The sequence below is a fragment of the Eubalaena glacialis genome, chromosome 3 (genome assembly GCF_028564815.1).
Source record: "Eubalaena glacialis isolate mEubGla1 chromosome 3, mEubGla1.1.hap2.+ XY, whole genome shotgun sequence".
Classification (NCBI taxonomy): Eukaryota; Metazoa; Chordata; class Mammalia; order Artiodactyla; family Balaenidae; genus Eubalaena; species Eubalaena glacialis.
This window is the reverse complement of record NC_083718.1, coordinates 35,066,081-35,087,723: the sequence shown is the minus strand read 5'-3', so window position 1 is coordinate 35,087,723 and position 21,643 is coordinate 35,066,081. Positions and strand designations below refer to the sequence as shown.

The 21,643-nt window shown below is 36.6% G+C and overlaps 1 protein-coding gene across 1 annotated transcript in view; it reads left to right on the top strand.

Annotated features, from left to right (window-relative positions):
• The window catches only part of SNRPE (small nuclear ribonucleoprotein polypeptide E), a 111,780-nt gene extending 100,162 nt beyond the window's left edge, over positions 1-11,618 (top strand). The window contains exon 5 of the mRNA XM_061185508.1: positions 11,561-11,618. Coding sequence (XP_061041491.1) covers positions 11,561-11,574 — 14 coding nt within the window. The 3' untranslated portion in view covers positions 11,575-11,618. The remainder of the gene's footprint in view (positions 1-11,560) is intronic.
• Positions 11,619-21,643: the final 10,025 nt, after the last annotated feature.

Genomic DNA, 21,643 nt, shown 5'->3' with positions numbered 1-21,643 from the left:
AATATTTGAAGAGATTATAGTCGAAAACTTCCTTAACATGGGAAACGAAATAGCCACTCAAGTCCAGGAAGCACAGAGAGTCCCATACAGGATAAACCCAAGTAGAAACATGCTGAGACACATAGTAATCAAATTGGCAAAAATTAAAGACAAAGAAAAATTATTGAAAGCAGCAAGGGAAAAATGACAAATAACATACAAGGGAACTCCCATGAGGTTAACAGCTGATTTCTCAGCAGAAACTCTACAAGCCAGAAGGGAGTGGCATGATATACTTAAAGTGATGAAACGGAAGAACCTACAACCAAGATTACCCTACCCGGAAAGGATCTCATTCAGATTCGATGGAGAAATCAAAAGCTTTACAGACAAACAAAAGCTAAGAGAATTCAGCACCACCAACCAGCTCTACAACAAATGCTAAAGGAACTTCTCTAAGTGGGAAACACAAGAGAAGAAAAGGACCTACAAAAACACATCAAAACAATTAAGAAAATGGTAATAGGAACATACAAATCAATAATTACCTTAAACGTGAATGGATTAAATGCTCCAACCAAAAGACACAGACTGGCTGAATGGATGCAAAAACAAGACCTGTATATATGCTGTCTACAGGAGACCCACTTCAGACCTCGGGACACATACAGACTGAAAGTGAGGAGATAGAAAAAGATATTTCATGTAAATGCAAATCAAAAGAAAGTTGGAGTAGCAATACTCATATCAGATAAAATGGATTTTAAAATGAAGAATGCTACAAGAGACAAGGAAGGACACTACATAATGATCAAGGGATCAATCCAAGAAGAAGATATAACAATTATAAATATATATGCACCCAACATAGGAGCACCTCAATACATAAGGCAACTGCTAACAGCTATAAAAGAGTAATTGACAGTAACGAAATAATAGTAAGGGACTTTTAACACCTCACTTACACCAATGTACATATCATCCAAACAGAAAATTACTAAGGAAACACAAGCTTTAAATGACACAATAGACAAGATGATAGACTTAATTGATATTTATAGGACATTCTATCCAAAAACAGCAAATTACACTTTCTTCTCAAGTGCGCACGGAACATTCTCCAGGATAGATCACATCTTGGGTCAAAATCAAGCCTCAGTAAATTTTAGAAAATTGAAATCATATCAAGCATCTTTTCTGACCACAACGTTATGAGATTAGAAATCAATTACAGGGAAAAAACGTAAAAAACACAAACATATGGAGCCTAAACAATACATTACTAAATAACCAAGAGCTCACTGAAGAAATCAACGAGGAAATCAAAAAATACCTAGAGACAAATCACAATGAAAACACGACAATCCAAAACCTATGGGATGCAGCAAAAGCAGTTCTAAGAGGGAAGTTTATAGCAACACAAGCCTACCTCAAGAAACAAGAAAAATCTCAAATAAACAATCTAACCTTACACCTAAAGGAGCTAGAGAAAGAAGAGCAAACAAAACCCAAAGTTAGCAGAAGGAAAGAAATCATAAAGATCAGAGCAGAAATCAATGAAATAGAAACAAAGAAAACAATAGCAAAGATCAATAAAACTAAAAGCTGGTTCTTTGAGAAGATAAACAAAATTGATAAACCTTTAGCCAGACTCATCAAGAAAAAGAGGGAGAGGACTCAAATCAATAAAATTAGAAATGAAAAAGGAGAAATTACAGCAGACACCGCAGAAATACAAAGCATCCTAAGAGACTACAGCAAGCAACTCTGTGCCAATAAAATGGACAACCTGGAAGAAATGGACAAATGTTTAGAAAGGTATAACCTTCCAAGACTGAACCAGGAAGAAATAGAAAATATGAACAGACCAATCACAAGTAATGAAATTGAATCTGAGATTAAAAATCTTCCACCAAACAGAAGTCCAGGACCAGATTGAATTTCACAGGTGAATTCAATCAAACATTTAGAGAAGAGTTAACACCCATCTTTCTCAGACTCTTCCAAAAAATTGCAGAGGAAGGAACACTCCCAAACTCATTCCATGAGGCCACCATCACCCTGACACCAAAACCAGACAAAGATACTACAAAAAAAGAAAATTACACACCAATATCACTGATGAATATAGATGCAAAAATCCTCAACAAAATACTAGCAAATAGAATCCAACAACACATTAAAAGGATCACACACCATGATCAAGTGGGATTTATCCCAGAGATGCAAGGATTCTTCAATATACGCAAATCAATCAGTGTGATAGACCATATTAACAAATTGAAGAATAAAAACCGTATGATCATCTCAGTAGATGCAGAAAAAGCTTTTGACAAAATTCAACACCCATTTATGATAAAAACTCTCCAGAAAGTGGGCATAGATGGAACCTACCTCAATATAATAAAGGCCATATATGACAAACCCACAGCAAACGTCATTCTCAATGGTGAAAACCTGAAAGCATTTCCTCTAAGATCAGGAACAAGACAAGGATGTCCACTCTCGCCACTATTATTCAACAGAGTTTTGGAAGTCCTATCCACGGCAATCAGAGAAGAAAAAGAAATAAAAGGAATGCAAATTGGAAAAGAAGACGTAAAACTGTCACTGTTTGCAGATGATATGACACTATACATAGAGAATCCTAAGCATGCCACCAGAAAACTACTAGAGCTAATCAATGAATTTGGTAAAATTGCAGAATACAAAATTAATGCACAAAAATCTCTTGCATTCTTATACACTAACAATGAAAGATCAGAAAGGGAAATTAAGGAAACACTCCCATTCACCACTGCAGCAAAAAGAATAAAATACCTAGGAATAAACCTACCTAAGGAGGTAAAAGACCTGTACTCAGAAAACTATAAGACACTGATGAGGGAAATCAAAGATGACACAAGCAGATGGAGAGATATACCATGTTCTTGGATTAGAAGAGTCAATATTGTGAAAATGACTATACTACCCAAAGCAATCTACAGATTCAATGCAGTCCCTATCAAATTACCAATGGCATTTTGTACAGAACTAGAACAAAAAATCTTAAAATTTGTATGGAGACACAAAAGACCCTGAATAGCCAAAGCAATATTGAGGGAAAAAAATGGAGCTGGAGGAATCAGACTCCCTGACTTCAGACTATATTACAAAGCTACAGTAATCAAGACAATATGGTACTGACACAAAAACAGAAATATAGATCAATGGAACAGGATAGAAAGCCCAGAGATAAACCCATGGTCAACTAATGGTCAACTAATCTATGACAAAGGAGGCAAGGTTATACAATGGAGAAAAGACAGTCTCTTCAATCAGTGGTGCTGGGAAAACTGAACAGCTACATGTAAAAGAATGAAATTAGAACACTCCCTAACACCATACACAAAAATAAACTCAAAATGGATTAGAGACCTAAATGTAAGACCGGACACTATAAAACTCTTAGAGGAAAACATAGGAAGAGCATTCTTTGACATAAATCACAGCAAGATCTTTTTTGACCCACCACCTAGAGTAATGGACATAAAAACAAAAATAAACAAATGGGACCTAAGGAAACTTAAAAGCTTTTGCACAGCAAAGGAAACTATAAACAAGAGAAAAAGACAACCCTCAGAATGGGAGAAAAGATTTGCAAATGAATCAACGGACAAATGATTAATCTCCAAAATATATAAACAGCTCATGCAGCTCAATATTAAAAAACAACCCAACCAAAAAATGAGCAGAAGACCTAAATAAACATTTCTCCAAAGAAGACAGAGATGGACAAGAGGCACATGAAAAGCTGCTCAACATCACTAATCATTAGAGAAATGCAAATCAAAACTACAGTGAGGTATCACCTCACACCAGTCAGAATGGGCATCATCAGAAAATCTACAAACAACAGATGCCGGAGAGGATGTGGAGAAAAGGGAACCCTCTTGCACTGTTGGTGGGAATGTAAATTCATACAGCCACTATGGAGAACAGTATGAAGGTTCCTTGAAAAACTAAAAATAGAATTACCATATGACCCAGAATCCCACTACTGGGCATATATCCAGAGAAAACCATAATTCAAAAAGACGCATGCACCTCAATGTTCATTGTAGCACTATTTACAATAGCCAGGTCATGGAAACAACCTCATTGCCCATTGGCAGACGAATGGATAAAGGAGATGTGGTACATATATACAATTGAATATTAGCCATAAAAAGGAACAAAATTGGGTCATTTGTAAAGATGTGGATGGACCTAGAGACTGTCATACAGAGTGAAGTAAGTCAGAAAAACAAATATCATACATTAACACATATATGTAGAATCTAGAAAAATGGTATAGATGAACTGGTTTGCAAGGCAGAAATAGAGACACAGACGTAGAGAACAAATGTATGGACACCAAGGGTGGAAAACGGGGCAGGGGTAGTGGTGGTGGGATGAATTGGGAGATTGGGATTGACATATATACACTAATATGTATAAAATAGATAACTAATAAGAACCTGCTGTATAAAAATAAATAAATAAAATGAAATTTTAAAATAATAAATAAATAAATAAAACAAAGGGAAAAAAAAAACAGTTTGGGAAGCTTTATTTGTGGTCTTTTCTTCCCCTCAATGGTTCTTACAGATGCTAACAAAAACACTAGAATAATTAATGTTAACAGAAAAAAAACTTGTAAGGAAAGTCTAGATGCTTTTTCCAACAAGGTAGAAATTTCAAAAGGACTTACCTCAAATGAATAAAGAAATCTTTAGATTGTTACTTTAAATGGGATAAATAAAATGGACATTTATGTGATTAGAACACAAGGTTTTGATACTACACTCTCTGAGGTTAAATGGGCCAAAAGGGACCCCTTACTGGTCTTCAACATTAAAAGCTAAACAAGTCTGCTCTATTTACCCCAACTTAAATATATATATATTATATTAATATAATATATAAATATATATTAATATATAATACAATATAATATTATAATATAATATATATTAATATAAATATATATATATTTAAAGGGCTTAGAAAAAAATTACACTGAGATACCTGACCAGCAATTATTTGGGGCAACATGCCAAAAGGCCTGAGTTCCTTGGCTCAACCCCCCTCTGGGGATCCCAGAGCCTTTTATATAAAAAACAGATAAAATGGACAGGGAATAAAAAGAAAGAAAAACTTCTAGAACTCCTCCTGTAAGATCAAAACTTGTTGATTAGATACTAATGAAAGCTAAAGTTAAAGGTATAAAAGTTGATAGAGTTGAGATGGAAGTGTATAAAATTGGTATATATTTAAATGGGCTTTATATAAGATGGTTATATCTCTCTTTCTTTCATTATATTGTAAGGTAGACATGTTTCACTGGGGAATGCTTCCCCTGTGTGGTATTATAAGACAAGGCATATACATCTGCCCCTCAGAAAATATTAACTGAACATACTAAAGGGAACCAATTGGGTTACCTGAACCATACAAATAAGTAAAAACTGGGAACTAACATTCAAGGGCTAATAAAAATAACATTAGTGATTTTGCTCTGGGTTTGACTTGTAAGCTCGGAAAGACCTTTGCTGAATGCCTTATACAAGCTTTTGAAGGCATGATATATTAAACTCTAAAGCTGTAGAACAAAAAACGGAGCTGGAGGAATCAGAGTCCCTGACTTCAGACTATACTACAAAGCTACAGTAATCAAGACAGTATGGTACTGGCACAAAAACAGAAATATAGATCAATGGAACAGGATAGAAAGCCCAGAGATAAACCCACGCACATATGGTCACCTTATATTTGATAAAGGAGGCAAAAATATACAATGGAGAAAAGACAGCCTCTTCAATAAGTGGTGCTGGGAAAATTGGACAGCTACATGTAAAAGAATGAAATTAGAACACTCCCTAACACCATACACAAAAATAAATCCGAAATGGATTAAAGACCTAAATGTAAGGCAAGACACTATAAAACTCTTAGAGGAAAACATAAACAGAACACTCTATGACATAAATCACAGCAAGATCCTTTTTGACCCACCTCCTAGAGAAATGGAAATAAAAACAAAAATAAACAAATGGGACCTAATGAAACTTAAAAGCTTTTGCACAACAAAGGAAACCATAAACAAGATGAAAAGACAACCCTCAGAATGGGAGAAAATATTTACAAATGAATCAATGGACAAAGGATTAATCTCCAAAATATATAAACATCTCATGCAGCTCAATAGTAAAAAAACAAACAAACAACCCAATCCAAAAATGGGCAGAAGACCTAAATAGACATTTCTCCAAAGAAGACATACAGATTGCCAACAAACACATGAAAGGATGCTCAACATCACTAATTATTAGAGAAATGCAAATCAAAACTACCATGAGGTATCACCTCACACCAGTCAGAATGGCCATCATCAAAAAATCTACAAACAACAAATGCTGGAGAGGGTGTGGAGAAAAGGGAACCCTCTTGCACTGTTGGTGGGAATGTAATTTGATACAGCCACTATGGAGAACAGTATGGAGGTTCCTTAAAAAACTAAAAATAGAATTACCATATGACCCAGCAATCCCTCTACTGGACATATACCCTGAGAAAACCATAATTCAAAAAGAGTCATGTACCACAATGTTCATTGCAGCTCTATTTACAATAGCCAGGACATGGACGCAACCTAAGTGTCCATTGACAGATGAATGGCTAAAGAAGATGTGGCACATATATACAATGGAATATTACTCAGCCATAAAAAGAAACGAAACTGAGTTATTTGTAGTGAGGTGGATGGACCTAGAGTCTGTCATACAGAGTGAAGTAAGTCAGAAAGAGAAAAACAAATACCATATGCTAACACATATATATGGAAACTAAAAAAAAAAAAAAAATAAGTTTCTGAAGAACCTAGGGGCAGGACAGGAATAAAGATGCAGATATAGAGAATGGACTTGAGGACACGGGGAGGTGGAAGGGTAAGCTGGGACGAAGTGAGAGAGTGGCATGGACTTATATATACTACCAAATGTAAAATAGATAGCTAGTGCGAAGCAGCCGCATAGCACAGGGATCAGCTCGGTGCTTTGTGACCACCTAGAGGGGTGGGATAGGGAGGGCGGGAGGGAAATGCAAGAGAGAGGAGATACAGGGATATATGTATATGTATAGCTGATTCACTTTGTTATAAAACAGAAACTAACACACCATTGTAAAGCAATTATACTCCAATAAAGATGTTCAAAAAAAATAAAAATAAAAAAAAATAAAGGTGTAGAACATAGAACTCTTAACCTTCAGTTTAGTTAGAAATCTTCTCATCAATATAATATATAGTTGGACAAATCAATCTTTTAGTATCATTTAGGTGACAAACCTGTTCTTTGGGGAAGTAAAAACAACTGTCTTTTTCTTACAAATCTCTACAAACCAGAAAATGTAAATACAGGCCACAGTGACCTGAGACTGAGCCTAATTAGCTCAATCAGGCAAGACCTGCAAGCAAGGGGGGGAAAATGGCAAAGTGGTAGTTTTAAAATTCAAACCTCTGGGAATGCTCCCTCAGCTAAACTTTACAAATAGTAAAGGCTTAGTCATCTGAGCAAGCAACTTTAATGTATTCCAACTGTTCTTTGTAAACTAGTATGTTTCTATTGTAATACCTGATGATTCATAACTAGGTTTTTTTTTCAAAGTGAAGGCATGAGATCTCTAGTTTTGTCTGTTTATATATGATAATACTCTGGAAAGTATCATCAAAATTTAATTACAAAGAGTTCAATTTAGAACTGCTTGAAAATTAAATATAAAAGAAACTGGCCAAGGGACTTCCCTGGTGGTCCAGTAGTTAAGAATCCACCTTCCAATGCAGGGGACACGGGTTTGATTCCTGGTCAGGGAACTAAGATCCCACATGGCGCGGAGCAACTAAGCCTGTGTGCCACAACTAGAGAACCCGCATGCCACAACTACTGAGCCCACGTGCTCTGGAGCCCACGCACCACAACTAGAGAGCCTGCGACAACTAGAGAGCCCACGTGCCACAACTACTGAGCCCACGCACTCTGGAGCCTGAGCGCCACAACTAGAGAGAAGCCTGCATGCCACAACTAGAGAGAAGCCCACATGCCACAATGAAGAGCCCACGCGCTGCAACCAAAAACTCCTGCATGCCGCAACAAAGATCCTGTGTGCCACAACTAAGACCCGATGCAGCCTAATTAATTTATTAATTAATTAATTAAAAAAAAAAAGAAACTGGCCAAAATGACTTTCAGGTTCATGTGAACTGGGAAATATTTAATATTAAGTTGATACATGGTATTAAAGTTTGTTGATATAATTAATATAGACATGTCTTTAGAGTCATCAATATTAAGTATAATACTTTATTGTACCTAAGTCTAATAAAAGTCAAATAAGACCAAGGAAAATAATTTGATATGATGAAACTTTAAAGTAAATGTAAATGAGATAAGAGCTTTTGGGTAAACTCTTTAAAATTAATTATGTTTTAGAAATGTCTACTTAAAATGATCTCTCCAGAAAATTTGGTAACTTAAAGTTCTAGAGTTGTGCTAATTTAAGTGATGGAAGTTTATTGAATAGCTAGGTCATTCACTCATACACACACACACACACACACACACACACCAATAAGATACTGAGACATCAAACTAAACAGAGAAACTAAATGTATTTAGGACTATTAATGAATATGTTTGGTGCCACACTGAGATGTTCTCTATACGAAAACAAATGTTTTTAGAAACTATCACTGGTATTTATGTTCACCAATCTACAGAATGCTAACATAAAAGACTGTTCAGAATTGCTTATTTAGTCTTCATTATAAATTAAGTTTTTTTGAGTTGAAGATTCAAATTTAAACATGTAATTAAAGCTAATAGCAGTAATAAGGAAACATTTCAGTATGCAGTAGGAAAGTAGAATGTGTGTTTTCAGTAAAGAAGTTATGAGGAATGGAGTTACATTTTACTGAGGAAAAAAAATTTTCTGCATTGTCAGGATTAACTAAATTTAGATTGAAGTTAATTAAGTAAATGGATTTTGTTGTTAAGTAAGCTAGCAAAAGACTGGAATTTGAACAAAGTTTCTTAGGGTGCTCCTTTTTGATAACAGATTGTGTGAGTTTCTGTGCACTTAAGTGATCTGTATTTGTTTGTTTGTTTGTTTTAATCTTTTTGCGACTTTGGTTAAATGAATAGGTATTGTTTCATAGAGACCAATGATTCTGTTGTGTTTTAAAACATTTTTGATATTGTTAACAAACTTCCCAAATATTAAAATCTAACTAAAACTCTTTTAGCCTGCAGCTGGCTCTGGGATGCTTCAAAAGAGCATCTCTGAGACATCTCAGAGAAGAATGTTAAACTAAGTTTATTTGGTATGTTAAATTACTTCAAAAACATTGTCAAGTGATTGGAGATGAACCTTAGGTTATAGTGTATGGATAAATGTCATTAATATAGATATTCCAAAATTTATGTGGAATCCCTAACCTCTGATATATTATCAGTCATAATTCTAGTTATTACCCTAATATGTTATATGTAACAAAAATAGCCAAGTTTCTTGCTAATTGCTTTGTACTCAAATCTTTAACCATGCTATTTTAAGTTTTGTCCTTTATAGACAATCATTATTTTACACTGATACTTTTACAAAATGAAGATTTTCAAGAAGACTCTTAAAAAGGACTTTTAAAACAAATATAAATTTCTGATAGCCTTTAGATAATACCACTGAACTGGGTAACAAATGACAAAACTCTAATGGAAAACCTGATGACTTTATCCAGATCAACAGGAATTAATTACACAGGACTGAATGAATTGATATGATTATAACTTTATGACTTTTTGGAAACTATACTAGCTTTAATCTTTGTTTTCCAGAAAATCCTTTCTTATTATGCTATGACCTACAACAACTTGATAAAATATATCTTTGTAAACAAAAATGACATGTTTATCTTTTTCTCTCTACCTGATTCTTCCAGAATTTGGCTTCTCCAGCTGGCTCTCCTGTGGACTTGATGGTTTATTACAATTGGATTACAACTAGTTATACTAATCATTGTTTTAATTTGTTTCCAAATTGTTTATGATTTATGTCTCCCTGCTGCACCATGACTTTGTCAATATTACTAGTTGAATTACTTATATCCTATGTATTTTATAAGATTGTTGTCTCTTACAGTACCTATCTTGAGGAAATAGATAACATTTACAACTCCACATAGAATAATTGTAATAGTGTGATTCTAGGTGTGGGAAGAAGCAACAAGGGAAAATATCTCCTGGATCATAATAGGCTAGGAAGACAGAGGATCCAGAGAATATTTAATTATCTACAGGACGTAATCCGGAAATTAGCACCTGGAGTGGCATATCAACAAGAATTTTTGCCTGGTCTGAGACAAGCCTCCCAGGGCTGTGGGACAAAAACTGGTCATGAAATGTCTTCCAAATATTGGTCAAATTTTGAACCAAGAGGAGGAACTGAGAAATGGAATATTGCCTGCCATATCAGTAAACAAAGGATGTCACAGTCATCAGTGATTGCAGCCACTGCCAACAGCAGTGAGCTGATGAGCCCTGATGTGAAAACACAGGATACTGGACCCAGATAGCTGAGGTGCATATCAAAGGAATGATTTCAGTGAGCCCATACTCTCGCATCTTCCCATACATAGAAAAGCACTAAATTCCTTAACTTGAGATATCTGGTTTTCTTTAATTAACAATAATTTTTGACGTTCAGACTACCTACGCTTTGCTGCAAAACTCCTTTATATCCTGGCTCTCTGCTGCGTCTCCTCGGAGCAGTTCTCTCAGGGTTACTTGAGATGCTGCCTCCTGGGCTTGAAGTACTAAAAATTTCCACTGAATAAAACATAACCCTCAACTTTTAGGTTGTGAATATTTTTTTAGTCAACACCAATCAGAACATAAACTCCATGAAAGCAGCGACCTTATATTAATTACCATTGTTTCCTCAAGGCCAAGAATGTGTCTGGCACATAATAGGAACTCATTAATATTTGTTTATGGATGAAAGAATGTTAGTAACATTGCTGGGTCTTGTCACATGTACTTCCATCCCTACTGAACTTAAAAACCAGGTGTGGACCTTCCATTTCTTAGCATCACCAATTGTTTTCTGGTTAATGGCCTTAGCCTCCAGTCTTAGACCCAGAACAAAGGAACCTGCATTGAACCTATCTTCTCTAATCTCCCCAGGAATGTTGCCCTTGCCCCACAACTGCATTCCATTCCTTGCCTTGGAATGGGATCCCTCTTTCAGCAAAGGCATGCATGAAAAGAGGCTGTTTAGGGGACCAGGGTCAGGGTTCCAGCAATTATCGATGCTTTCTCCATCTTCCCAGTGAGATTTTCAGGATCGCCTTTTTTTCCCCCAGTCAATTGTATCAACCAGTCTAAGACAAAAAGAAAAAAGAGCAAATCAGACCATTTGGTTGGCTGCATTTGGACCTGGCGGGTAACTGATTTATTGAACTGGATTTCAGAATCTGATTTGTGGTTTTGTTTTTCTTTTCTGCTTCCAGGTTGGCCACCCTGAACTGGAATTTGTATTATTGCACCTTGTGAGAATAATCAGCCTCCTCTGATTAGCTTAATGTGCATTCAACAGACATGTATTGAGTGCCTACTATGTGTCAGACACTGTTGTTAGCACTTGGAATGCATCAGAAAACAAAAGAGACACAAGTTCCTTGCCCTACAGGAGCTTCTACTCTCATGGCGTGGATGATCGGTGGGATAACAATAAACAATAAACATAATAAATAAGTAAATTGTATAAGATATTGGAGGGTGATAAGTAAGTACTTTGGAGAAAAGAAAAAGTAGATGAGAATAAAAAGATTGGGGTGAGGGGAGGTGGATTACAATTTTAAACAGAGGAACCTCCTTTAGAATGGGACATCTCAACAAAAAGATGAAGGAGTTGAATTAGATATTCAGCCATGTGAATATCTAAGATTTTCAACCATGTAAATATCTAAGAGCAGAGCGTTTCAGGCAGAGAGAGCAACGAATACTAAGGCCTTAATGCAGGATCCTGTGTGGCCTGTTAAGGAATAGCTGTGTTGTTGGAACAGGGTGAATGGGAGTTGGTAGGATGAGGCCAGGGAAGTGATGGGGATCAGATCATGCAGGGCAGTTAGGAGTGGTTTTTACTCTGAGTGACAGGATTTTTAACAGAGGGGTTAAAGTATCCCTCAGGTGCTTTATTAAGAATAGACCATAAAGACACAAGGGTAGAAGCTGGGCGATCTCTTCCTTACTATCCCAGTAATCTAGGCAAGAAAAGATGGTAGTAGCAGGGGAAATAGTTGTAGGGGACGAAAAAGTTTTCCTTGACTCTTTTAGGGTCCCTCGGTTGGGTCTGAAATTTAAACTGATAAAGATTAACAGGAGAAAAAGATACATATTTATTTTACGTGACACAAGAGTATTCATAAGGAAATGAAGACCCGAAAAAATGGTTAAACCTGAGTGCTTTTAATGCTAGGTTTGTTGAGGAGTGGAAAGTCATGGAAAGATGTGCTAGGACAAAGAGTCTGAGCTACGTGTAATAACCTGGAGAAAACTCAGCAAGTCTTGTTCATTCGGATTCTTCTTCGTGTCCAAGTCCCTTCTCTTGGAGATAAGGATATTTCTTTCCTCTGGGTATAGGGAGAACACTTCTCACATGAGCGTCTTGGGATCTGCTTCAGGGGGAAAGGGCGGGGGAGGTCAGAGTGACTTTCCTGCTTCTGCTGTTTTCTCAAACCCCTTCAGCTTAAAATATTCAATATGCCCAGGTGCCATATTTCGGAATAGTGTGTCCTAAACCCCATCATAGTGAAGATGGTTAGATTCTGGATACACTTTGAATATAAGCCCACTGAAAGAAATGGATATGGCATTTGAGATAAAGGAAGAAGTCAAAGATGACTCCACGGTTTTCTCTTGAACAACTGAACAGAGTTGCCATCGGCTGAGATGGGAGAGCCAATCTGAGGTGTATATTAGATTTCCAGGTGGAGAAGTTGAGCAAGCGGTTGGATATACAGTCAGGAGCTCAGGAGAGAGGTCTGTTGGCATATATAAAGTATTCAAAGCCCTGAAACTGAATGAGAGAGTGAGAGTAGAGAAAGACTAGAGGACCGAAGACTGAGTCCTGGGCACTCCGACATTTAGAGCAGTGCTGATGATAGAAATACAATGTGAGTCAGGTCAGTTTTAAGTTGTCTAGTAGCCCACATTTAGAAAAAGAAAAAGAAACAGGTGAAAGTAATTTTAAACTATATTTTATTTAACCTAAGATATCCAAAGTATTATCATTTCAACATGTGATCACTATAAAAACTATTCATGAAATATTTTGTATGCCCTTTTATCCTGGTAGGTCTTTGAAATCTTGTATGTGTTGCATGCTTACATCAGTCTCCGTTCAGGCTGACCACTTCTAGTGCGCTATAGCCCTGTGAGGCTAGTGGCTATGGTGTTGGACAGTGCAGATTTAGAGGTTTGGGAGAAGAGAGGCTAACAAAGGAGACTGAGAGGGAAGAATCTATGAGGTAAAAGGAAGCTGAGACAGCATGGCCTCCTGGAAGCCAGGTGAGTAGAAGTGGTGATAATCTGTAGAAGTGCTTTCATGATAGTTTCAGTTTTCTTGGTGATGAAGCAAGCCAGGTTCACTGCCCAGGGTGAGAATGTGTGAGGAGGTGTTGGGGGTATGAGGAGATTAGGGGAGAGAGTGGGAGAGGGAACAGATTAGGGGAGTAAAGGATGATTGCTGGACAGCATAAAGACTCACTGAGACTGATAATCATGAATTTATAGTGAGAATAAGTCAGTGAGGTTGGGTGTTTTTCTCCAGTCACAAAGATTCAGGCAAGATAGGCAGATACTTGGATTTAACCAGGGTAATGGTTTATGCCCTCCATCTTGATGCCACTTTGTTTTGATTAAAGTTATTCTGATTGCAAATAACATAAATCAGCTCACATTAGGTAAATCAAAAAAGAAAATTTGTTGGAAGAATTCTGGATAATTTTCAGAAATCAAAGGCTGCCAGGAGAGTCAAAGCAGACAGCAGTCAGGAACCACGTTCCGGGTATGGCTGCCTCCTCAGCCTCATCCAGCATGCCTCCTCTCTTGCTTCTCTATCCACGATCCCACAGAGATGGTTACCCTACCAGTGCCAAGTAATTACCACCTCACCCCCAGCCTCAGAACTCACAAATGTCTTTGAATTTACATTACTAAGAGAGAGAATCTGATGGAACATGCTTGGACCAAATGGGGTGTGAGTCAAGGAAAAAATCATGGGGAAAAGGCAACAATTAATAATTCAAAATATTATCCCATACCATACATTTGCAAAAACATATAGCATCAGAGACTGACTCCTAATAAATATTCATAACAAAGGAAGTTTTGTGGAATATTCACTGTTACAGGATAAATTTTTTAAAGCTAAAATCATGATGCTCTTACAAATATAAAATGAACACACCCAAAGATTTTATTTAACTCATTAATTAATGAAGAAATAAGTAATGTTTCAAAAAGTTCAAAGGAGAATTCAAAGACCAGACATATATGTAGGCCCTAAAATGAATCTACAAATAGACGCAAAACTAGTTGTTTTCTTTTTTTGGTGGGGGTGGGGTGGGTAGGAAATCAAGTGTCCCTTCACTGGACAAGATTCATTTGCAAGTGTATAAAGCAGAGTTATTGGGCTTCCCTGGTGGCTCAGTGGTTAAGAATCCGTCTGCCAATGCAGGAGACATGGGTTCAAGCCCTGGTCGAGGAAGATCCCACATGCCGCGGAGCAACTGACCCCGTGCACCACAACTACTGAAGCCTGTGCTCTAGAGCCCATGCTCTGCAACAGGAGAAGCCACCACAATGAGAAGCCTGTGCATCGCAAGGAAGAGTAGCCCCTGCTCTCTGCAATTAGAGAAAGCCTGCGGGGCAGCAGCAAAGACACAATGCAGCCAAAAATAAATAAATAAATAAATAAATTTTAAAGAAACCAGAATTATTTGCATTGCTATGTTATCTACAACTTACATTGTTGTAAAATAGCTCAGAGACAATGAAAGGTGCAAACCCCTTTCAAAGAATCAGATAACCTAAAAGGGTGTGCTTTAGATAATGCAGAGTTTCCAATTGAATACACCCAGTAATTCTTTGATCCATTTCAAAATTTTTCACAACTTTTCCTGAGAACTGAAAATGCCCAAATTGTTGGTAAGCACATTTCTTCATGATTCTCTCATTGTGCAATATTTTTATGTGCTTAATATTATTTTGGTGACTTTTCATTTTTAAAAATAAAGTTTTACAATTAATTATTTAAAGTTATATGGCCCTCAGAATCATAATTACACACAATAAAACATCAGATATACAGATTCCTTGGGAAATGTGCATAAGTTGTAACCCTGTAAGTCCCAAAGTTCTATCATCTCATCTACTTTGGTTTTTCTAAGCCATATTAGATCTCTGCATCTAAAAAAGTATAAATGGGAGAACTATTAGTGATATGAGCAAATACTCCTGCAGATCAGAATATGCCACCCCAGGGTATGCCACTTTAGCATAAAGACTATTTTGAGCTGGAGGCAAGTGACAATAACAGATGCAGAAAAAAGCCTTCTCAGAACTTTCTCTACTGACTAAAAGCAGACACTTCTGAGAAATGAGGACTGCTATAAATCTCTTTTTCTGGGAGAGTTTTACGGCCATGAAGAAGATGAAAAATCAGCACTGAGACAGGTCTGCAAACAAAGCTTATTGAAATAACCCTTATCTTCCATTCCTTTCCGTGTGTACTTACCTTCCCACAGTTTACCACTCTAAAAGCCTAAACTAATTTTCCTTTGTCTTATCACTTCTCTACAAATTTATTGTTCTTTGTTAAGGTGCTTTACAAGCCCTGAGTTCTAACCACCCCTTTGAGTTACTCATCACTGAATTTCCCCCATGCGTATGCACTCTGCACATGTTAATAAACTCTTTTTCTATTGTTAATCTGTCTTTTGTCAGTTTAATTCCCAGGGCCCCAGCAGGAGAAAGGTTTTTTTCCTCCCCTCTGCTCACAAGATTAATGTTAAACTTTATTTTTTTTTTAATTAATTTATTTATTTGACTATGCCATGTCCTAATTGTGGCATGTGGGATCTTCATTGTGGCATGTGGGATCTTTAGTTGCAGCATGCAGGATCTTTAGTTGCAGCATGCAGGATCTTTTTAGTTGTAGCATGCGGGATCTTTTTAGTTGTAGCATGTGGGATCTTTTAGTTGCAGCATGCGGAAACTAGTTCCCTGATCAAGGATCGAACCCAGGCTCCCTGTGTTGGGAGCATGGAGTCTTAACTGCTGGACCTCCATGGAAGTCCCTAATGTCAAACTTTAAAAAGCAGGATACAAAAGTGCTTATTCTAGTGGATCTAAACTTTTTCCTTTGTCTTCTTTTTTCATTTTGAGAACCTAAAAAATGCAGAATATAATTACCTATATTCTCCTCCCCAGAATTCATAGTTGCTAAAAGTCATATTTTTCCAGTCGTTTTGCCTGTTGTGGTAGATTATATTCTTGTTCCCAAATGATTCACCCCCTTTCCTGAGAGAATTATATGTAACCCCCCTCCTATTGCCATGTGATTTTTAGGACACATCCCATGTATGGCAGGCTTGGCCACCTGACTTGTTTTGTGGGTTAAAGGCTATGTGCTACTCCCTAGCTGATGCTTTAATAACCATGGCACTCCACTTTTCTTTTCCCTCTGCTGAGAAATTAGTTTCTTCCCAAGAGAAACTTTTGCTGCCACTTAAATCTCAGAATAAAGAAGCCATATAGAGCAGAGCCCTAGCCAACCTGCAGCTGAGCTGACATGAGCAAGAAATACACCTTTGTGATTATAAGCCATTGGGATTTGGGAATATTGTTCGTTACTGTAGCATCACCTACCTATGCATTTCCTTTTTAAAAAATTACACATGTGCTCCCAGGGATGCAAGGATTTTTCAGTATATGCAAATCAATCAATGTGATACACCACATTAACAAACTGAAGAATTACAAACCATATGATCATCTCAAAAAATGCAGAAAAAGCTTTTGACAAAATTCAACACCGATTTATGATAAAAACTCTCCAGAAAGTGGGCATAGAGGGAACCTACCTCAACATAATAAAAGCCATATACAACAAACCCATAGCTAACATCATTCTCAATGGTGAAAAACTGAAAGCATTTCATCTAAGATCGGGAACAAGACAAGGATGTCCACTCTCACCACTTTTATTCAATATAGTTTTGGAAGTTCTAGCCATGGCTATCAGAGAAGAAAAAGAAATAAAAGGGATGCAAATTGGAAAAGAAGCAAAACTATCACTGTTTGCAGATGACATGATACTATACATAAAAAATTGTAAAGACACTACCAGAAAACTACTAGAGCTCATCAATGAATTTGGTAAAGTTGTAGGATACAAAATCAATACACAGAAATCTCTTGCATTCCTATACACTAACAATGGAAGATCAGAAAGAGAAACTAAGGAAACAATCCCATTTACCATCACATCAAATAGAATAAAATACCTAGGAATAAACCTTCCTAAGGAGGCAAAAGACTTGTACTCAGATAAGATGTTGATGAAAGAAATCAAAGATGACACAAACAAGTGGAGAGATATACCATGTTCTTGGATTGGAAGAATCAATATTGTGAAAATGACTATACTACCCAAAGCAATCTACAGATTCAGTGTAATCCCTATCAAATTACCAATGGCATTTTTCACAGAATTAGAACAAAAAGATTTACAATATGTATGGAAACACAGAAGACCTCGAATAGCCAACGCAGACCTTGAGAAAGAAAAACAGAATCAGGCTCCCTGACTTCAGACTATACTACAAAGCTATAGAAATCAAAACAGTTTGGGAGACTTCCCTGGTGGTGCAATGGTTAAGAATCCGCCTGCCAATGCAGGGGACATGGGTTCAATCCCTGGTCTGGGAAGATCCCACATACCGTGGAGCAACTAAGCCCGTGCACCACAACTACTGAGCCTGCGCTCTAGAGCCCGTGTGCCACAACTACTGAAGTCCACGTGCCTAGAGCCTGTGCTCTGCAACAAGAGAAGCCACTGCAATGAGAAGCCTGTGCACCACAACAAAGAGTAACCCCCCTCACCGCAAATAGAGAAAAGCACATGCGCAGCAATGAAAACCCAATGCAGCCAAAAATAAATTAATTAATTAAAAAAAAAAAGAAATAAGGCCCTGATTGTTAAAAAAAAACACAAACAAACAAACCAAAAAAAACAGTTTGGCACTGGCACAAAAACAGAAATATGGATCAATGGAACAGGATAGAAAGCCCAGAGATAAACCCATGCACCTATGGTCAACTAATCTATGACAAAGGAGGCAAGAATATACAATGGACAAAAGATAGTCTCTTTAATAAGTGGTGCTGGGAAAACTGGACAGCTACATGTAAAAGAATGAAAATAGAACACTAACACCATACACAAAAATAAACTCAAAACGGATTAAAGACCTAAATGTAAGGCCAGATACTATAAAACTCTTAGAGGAAAGCATGGGCAGAACACTCTCTGACATAAATCGCAGCAATATCTTTTTGGATCCACCTCCTAGAGTAATGAAAATAAAAACAAAAATAAACAAACTGGATCTAAGGAAACTTAAAAGCTTTCACACAGCAAAGGAAACCATCAACAAAATGAATAAACAACTCACAGAATGGGAGAAAATATTTGCAAATGAAGCAAATATTAATCCCGACAAGGGATTAATCTCGAAAATATACAAACAGCTCATGCAGCTCAATATCAAAAAAACAAACAACCCAATCAAAAAATGGGCAGAAGATATAAATAGACATTTCTCCAAAGAAGATATACAGATGGCCAAAAAGCACATAAAAAGTTGCTCAACATCACTAATTCTTAGAGAAATGCAAATCAAAACTACAATGAGCTATCTCCTCAAACAAGTCAGAATGGCTATCATCAAAAAATCTACAAACAATAAGTGCTGGAGAGGATGTGGAGAAAAGGGAACCCTCCTACACTGTTGGTGGAAATGTAAATTGGTACAACCATTATGGAGAACAGTATGGTTGTTCCATAAAAAAATAAATATAGAACTATCATATCATCCAGCAATCCCACTCCTGGGCATATACCCAGAGAAAACCATAATTTGAAAAGATACATGCACCCCAATGTTCATTGCAGCACTATTTACAATAACCAAGACATGGAAGCAACCTAAATGTCCATCGACAGAGGAGTGGTTAAAGAAGATGTGGTACATATATACAATGGAATATTACTCAGCCATAAAAAAGAATGAAATAATGCCATTTGCAGCAACATGGATGGATCTAGAGATTGTCATACTGAGTGAAGTAAGTCAGACAGAGAAAGACAAATATCATATGGTATCGCTTATTTGTGGAATCTAAAAAAAATGGTAAAAAAATTACACTTGTGCTATATGTAAAGTCTTCTGCTAAACTTTGCATCCTACATTTTCTTTTTCAGGATTCATTTTTCTTCTTGTTGAAACAGTTCTTTCAGTGAGAGTCTGTGATTACTAAAATTTCCGAGTTCTTTCATGCCTAAAGATGTCTTTACCTTTACTCTGGAATAATAGGCTCACTGGGCATAGAATTTTATATTTAACATTATTTTATTTCACCATTTTGATGATCTTATTCCATTGTTTTTTGGCATCTGCTGTTAAATATGAGAAAGTCTGGTATCAATCTGATTCATGTTTCTTGTTAAATAATCTGTTTTACCTCTTTGGTAGCTTTTAATACTTCCCTTTCTTGTTTTCAAGTGTGGCTATGAGTTTTTTTGTTTTGTTTTGTTTTGTTTTGTTTTTAACATCTTTATTGGAGTATAATTGCTTTACAATGGTGTGTTAGTTTCTGCTTTATAACAAAGTGAATCAGTTATACATATACATATGTTCCCATATCTCTCCCCTCTTGCATCTCCCTCCCTCCCACCCTCCCTATCCCACCCCTCTAGGTGGTCACAAAGCACAGAGCTGATCTCCCTGTGCTATGTGGTTGCTTCCCACTAGCTATCTATTTTATGTTTGGTAGTGTATATATGTCCATGCCACTCTCTCACTTTGTCACATCTTACCCTTCCCCCTCCCCATATCCTCAAGACCATTCTCTAGTAGGTCTGTGTCTTTATTCCCATCTTGCCGCTAGGTTCTTCATGACCTTTTTTTTTTTTCCCTTAGATTCCATATATATGTGTTAGCATACTGTATTTCTTTTTCTCTTTCTGACTTACTTCACTCTGTATGACAGACTCTAACTCCATCCACCTCACTACAAATAACTCAATTTCATTTCTTTTTATGGCTGAGTAATATTCCATTGTATATATGTGTCACATCTTCTTTATCCATTCATCCGATGATGACACTTAGGTTGCTTCCATGTCCTGGCTATTGTAAATAGAGCTGCAATGAACATTTTGGTACATGACTCTTTTTTTTTTTTTTTTTTTAACATCTTTATTGGAGTATAATAGCTTTACAATGGTGTGTTAGTTTCTGCTTTATAACAAAGTGAATCAGCTATACATATCAACACACATACACACAAAGATTTTTATAAACATGAAATAATACTGGAGAAGTTGTTTTGTAGCCTGACTTCCTTTTTACTTATAATTACATTATGAAATTTCTCATTTTAATTTTTAATCCCCTATTTTCAATGGCTCTATTGCAATGTTTCACTATTTTTAAAAGTGAATTCTTATTATTAGGGTTTAAGTTATTTGTATTTTTTCCTACGATACAGAATTGCTGTAATGAAAGTTCATATATGTAGATCTTTGTACACATTTCTGATTATTTCCTTGGGGTAAAATTCTTAGAATTGCTGAGTCAAAGAGTATGCTCAATTGTACGGTCTTTAGTACGTATTTGTCAAATTGCCATTCAGAAAGGTCATTTCAATTTTCATTTCTACCAACAGTACATGAGTCTTTTTGAATTATGGTTTTCTCAGGGTATATGCCCAGTAGTGGGATTGCTGGGTTGTATGGTAGTTCTATTTTTAGTTTTTTAAGGAACCTCCATACTGTTCTCCATTGTGGCTGTATCAATTTACATTCCCACCAACAGTGCAAGAGTGTTCCCTTTTCTCCACATCCTCTCCAGCATTTATTGTTTCTAGATTTTTTGATGATGGCCATTCTGACCGGTGTGAGATGATATCTCATTGTAGTTTTGATTTGCATTTCTCTAATGATTAATTCCAATTTTAGTATATGTGCTGCCGAAGCGAGCACGGCTATGAGTTTTTAAATCTATTTTCTCCCTGATTTTATGTGTTCAGAGAAGGAGGAGGAAGTTTCAACATTTGTTCCACCTGCTCTCTTGGCTCTTGCATTACTAAATGGAGTGAACTTGTTTTGATGACACATACTCATTATTTTGAATTGTCCATTTTTATATAATGTTGCAAAAGCCTGATTAATATTAATAAACAGTGTCTTTTTAGTTCTTGTGCCTTCTTTTAGAGATTTCCCCCCTCTTCTCTTTTTTCAGGCT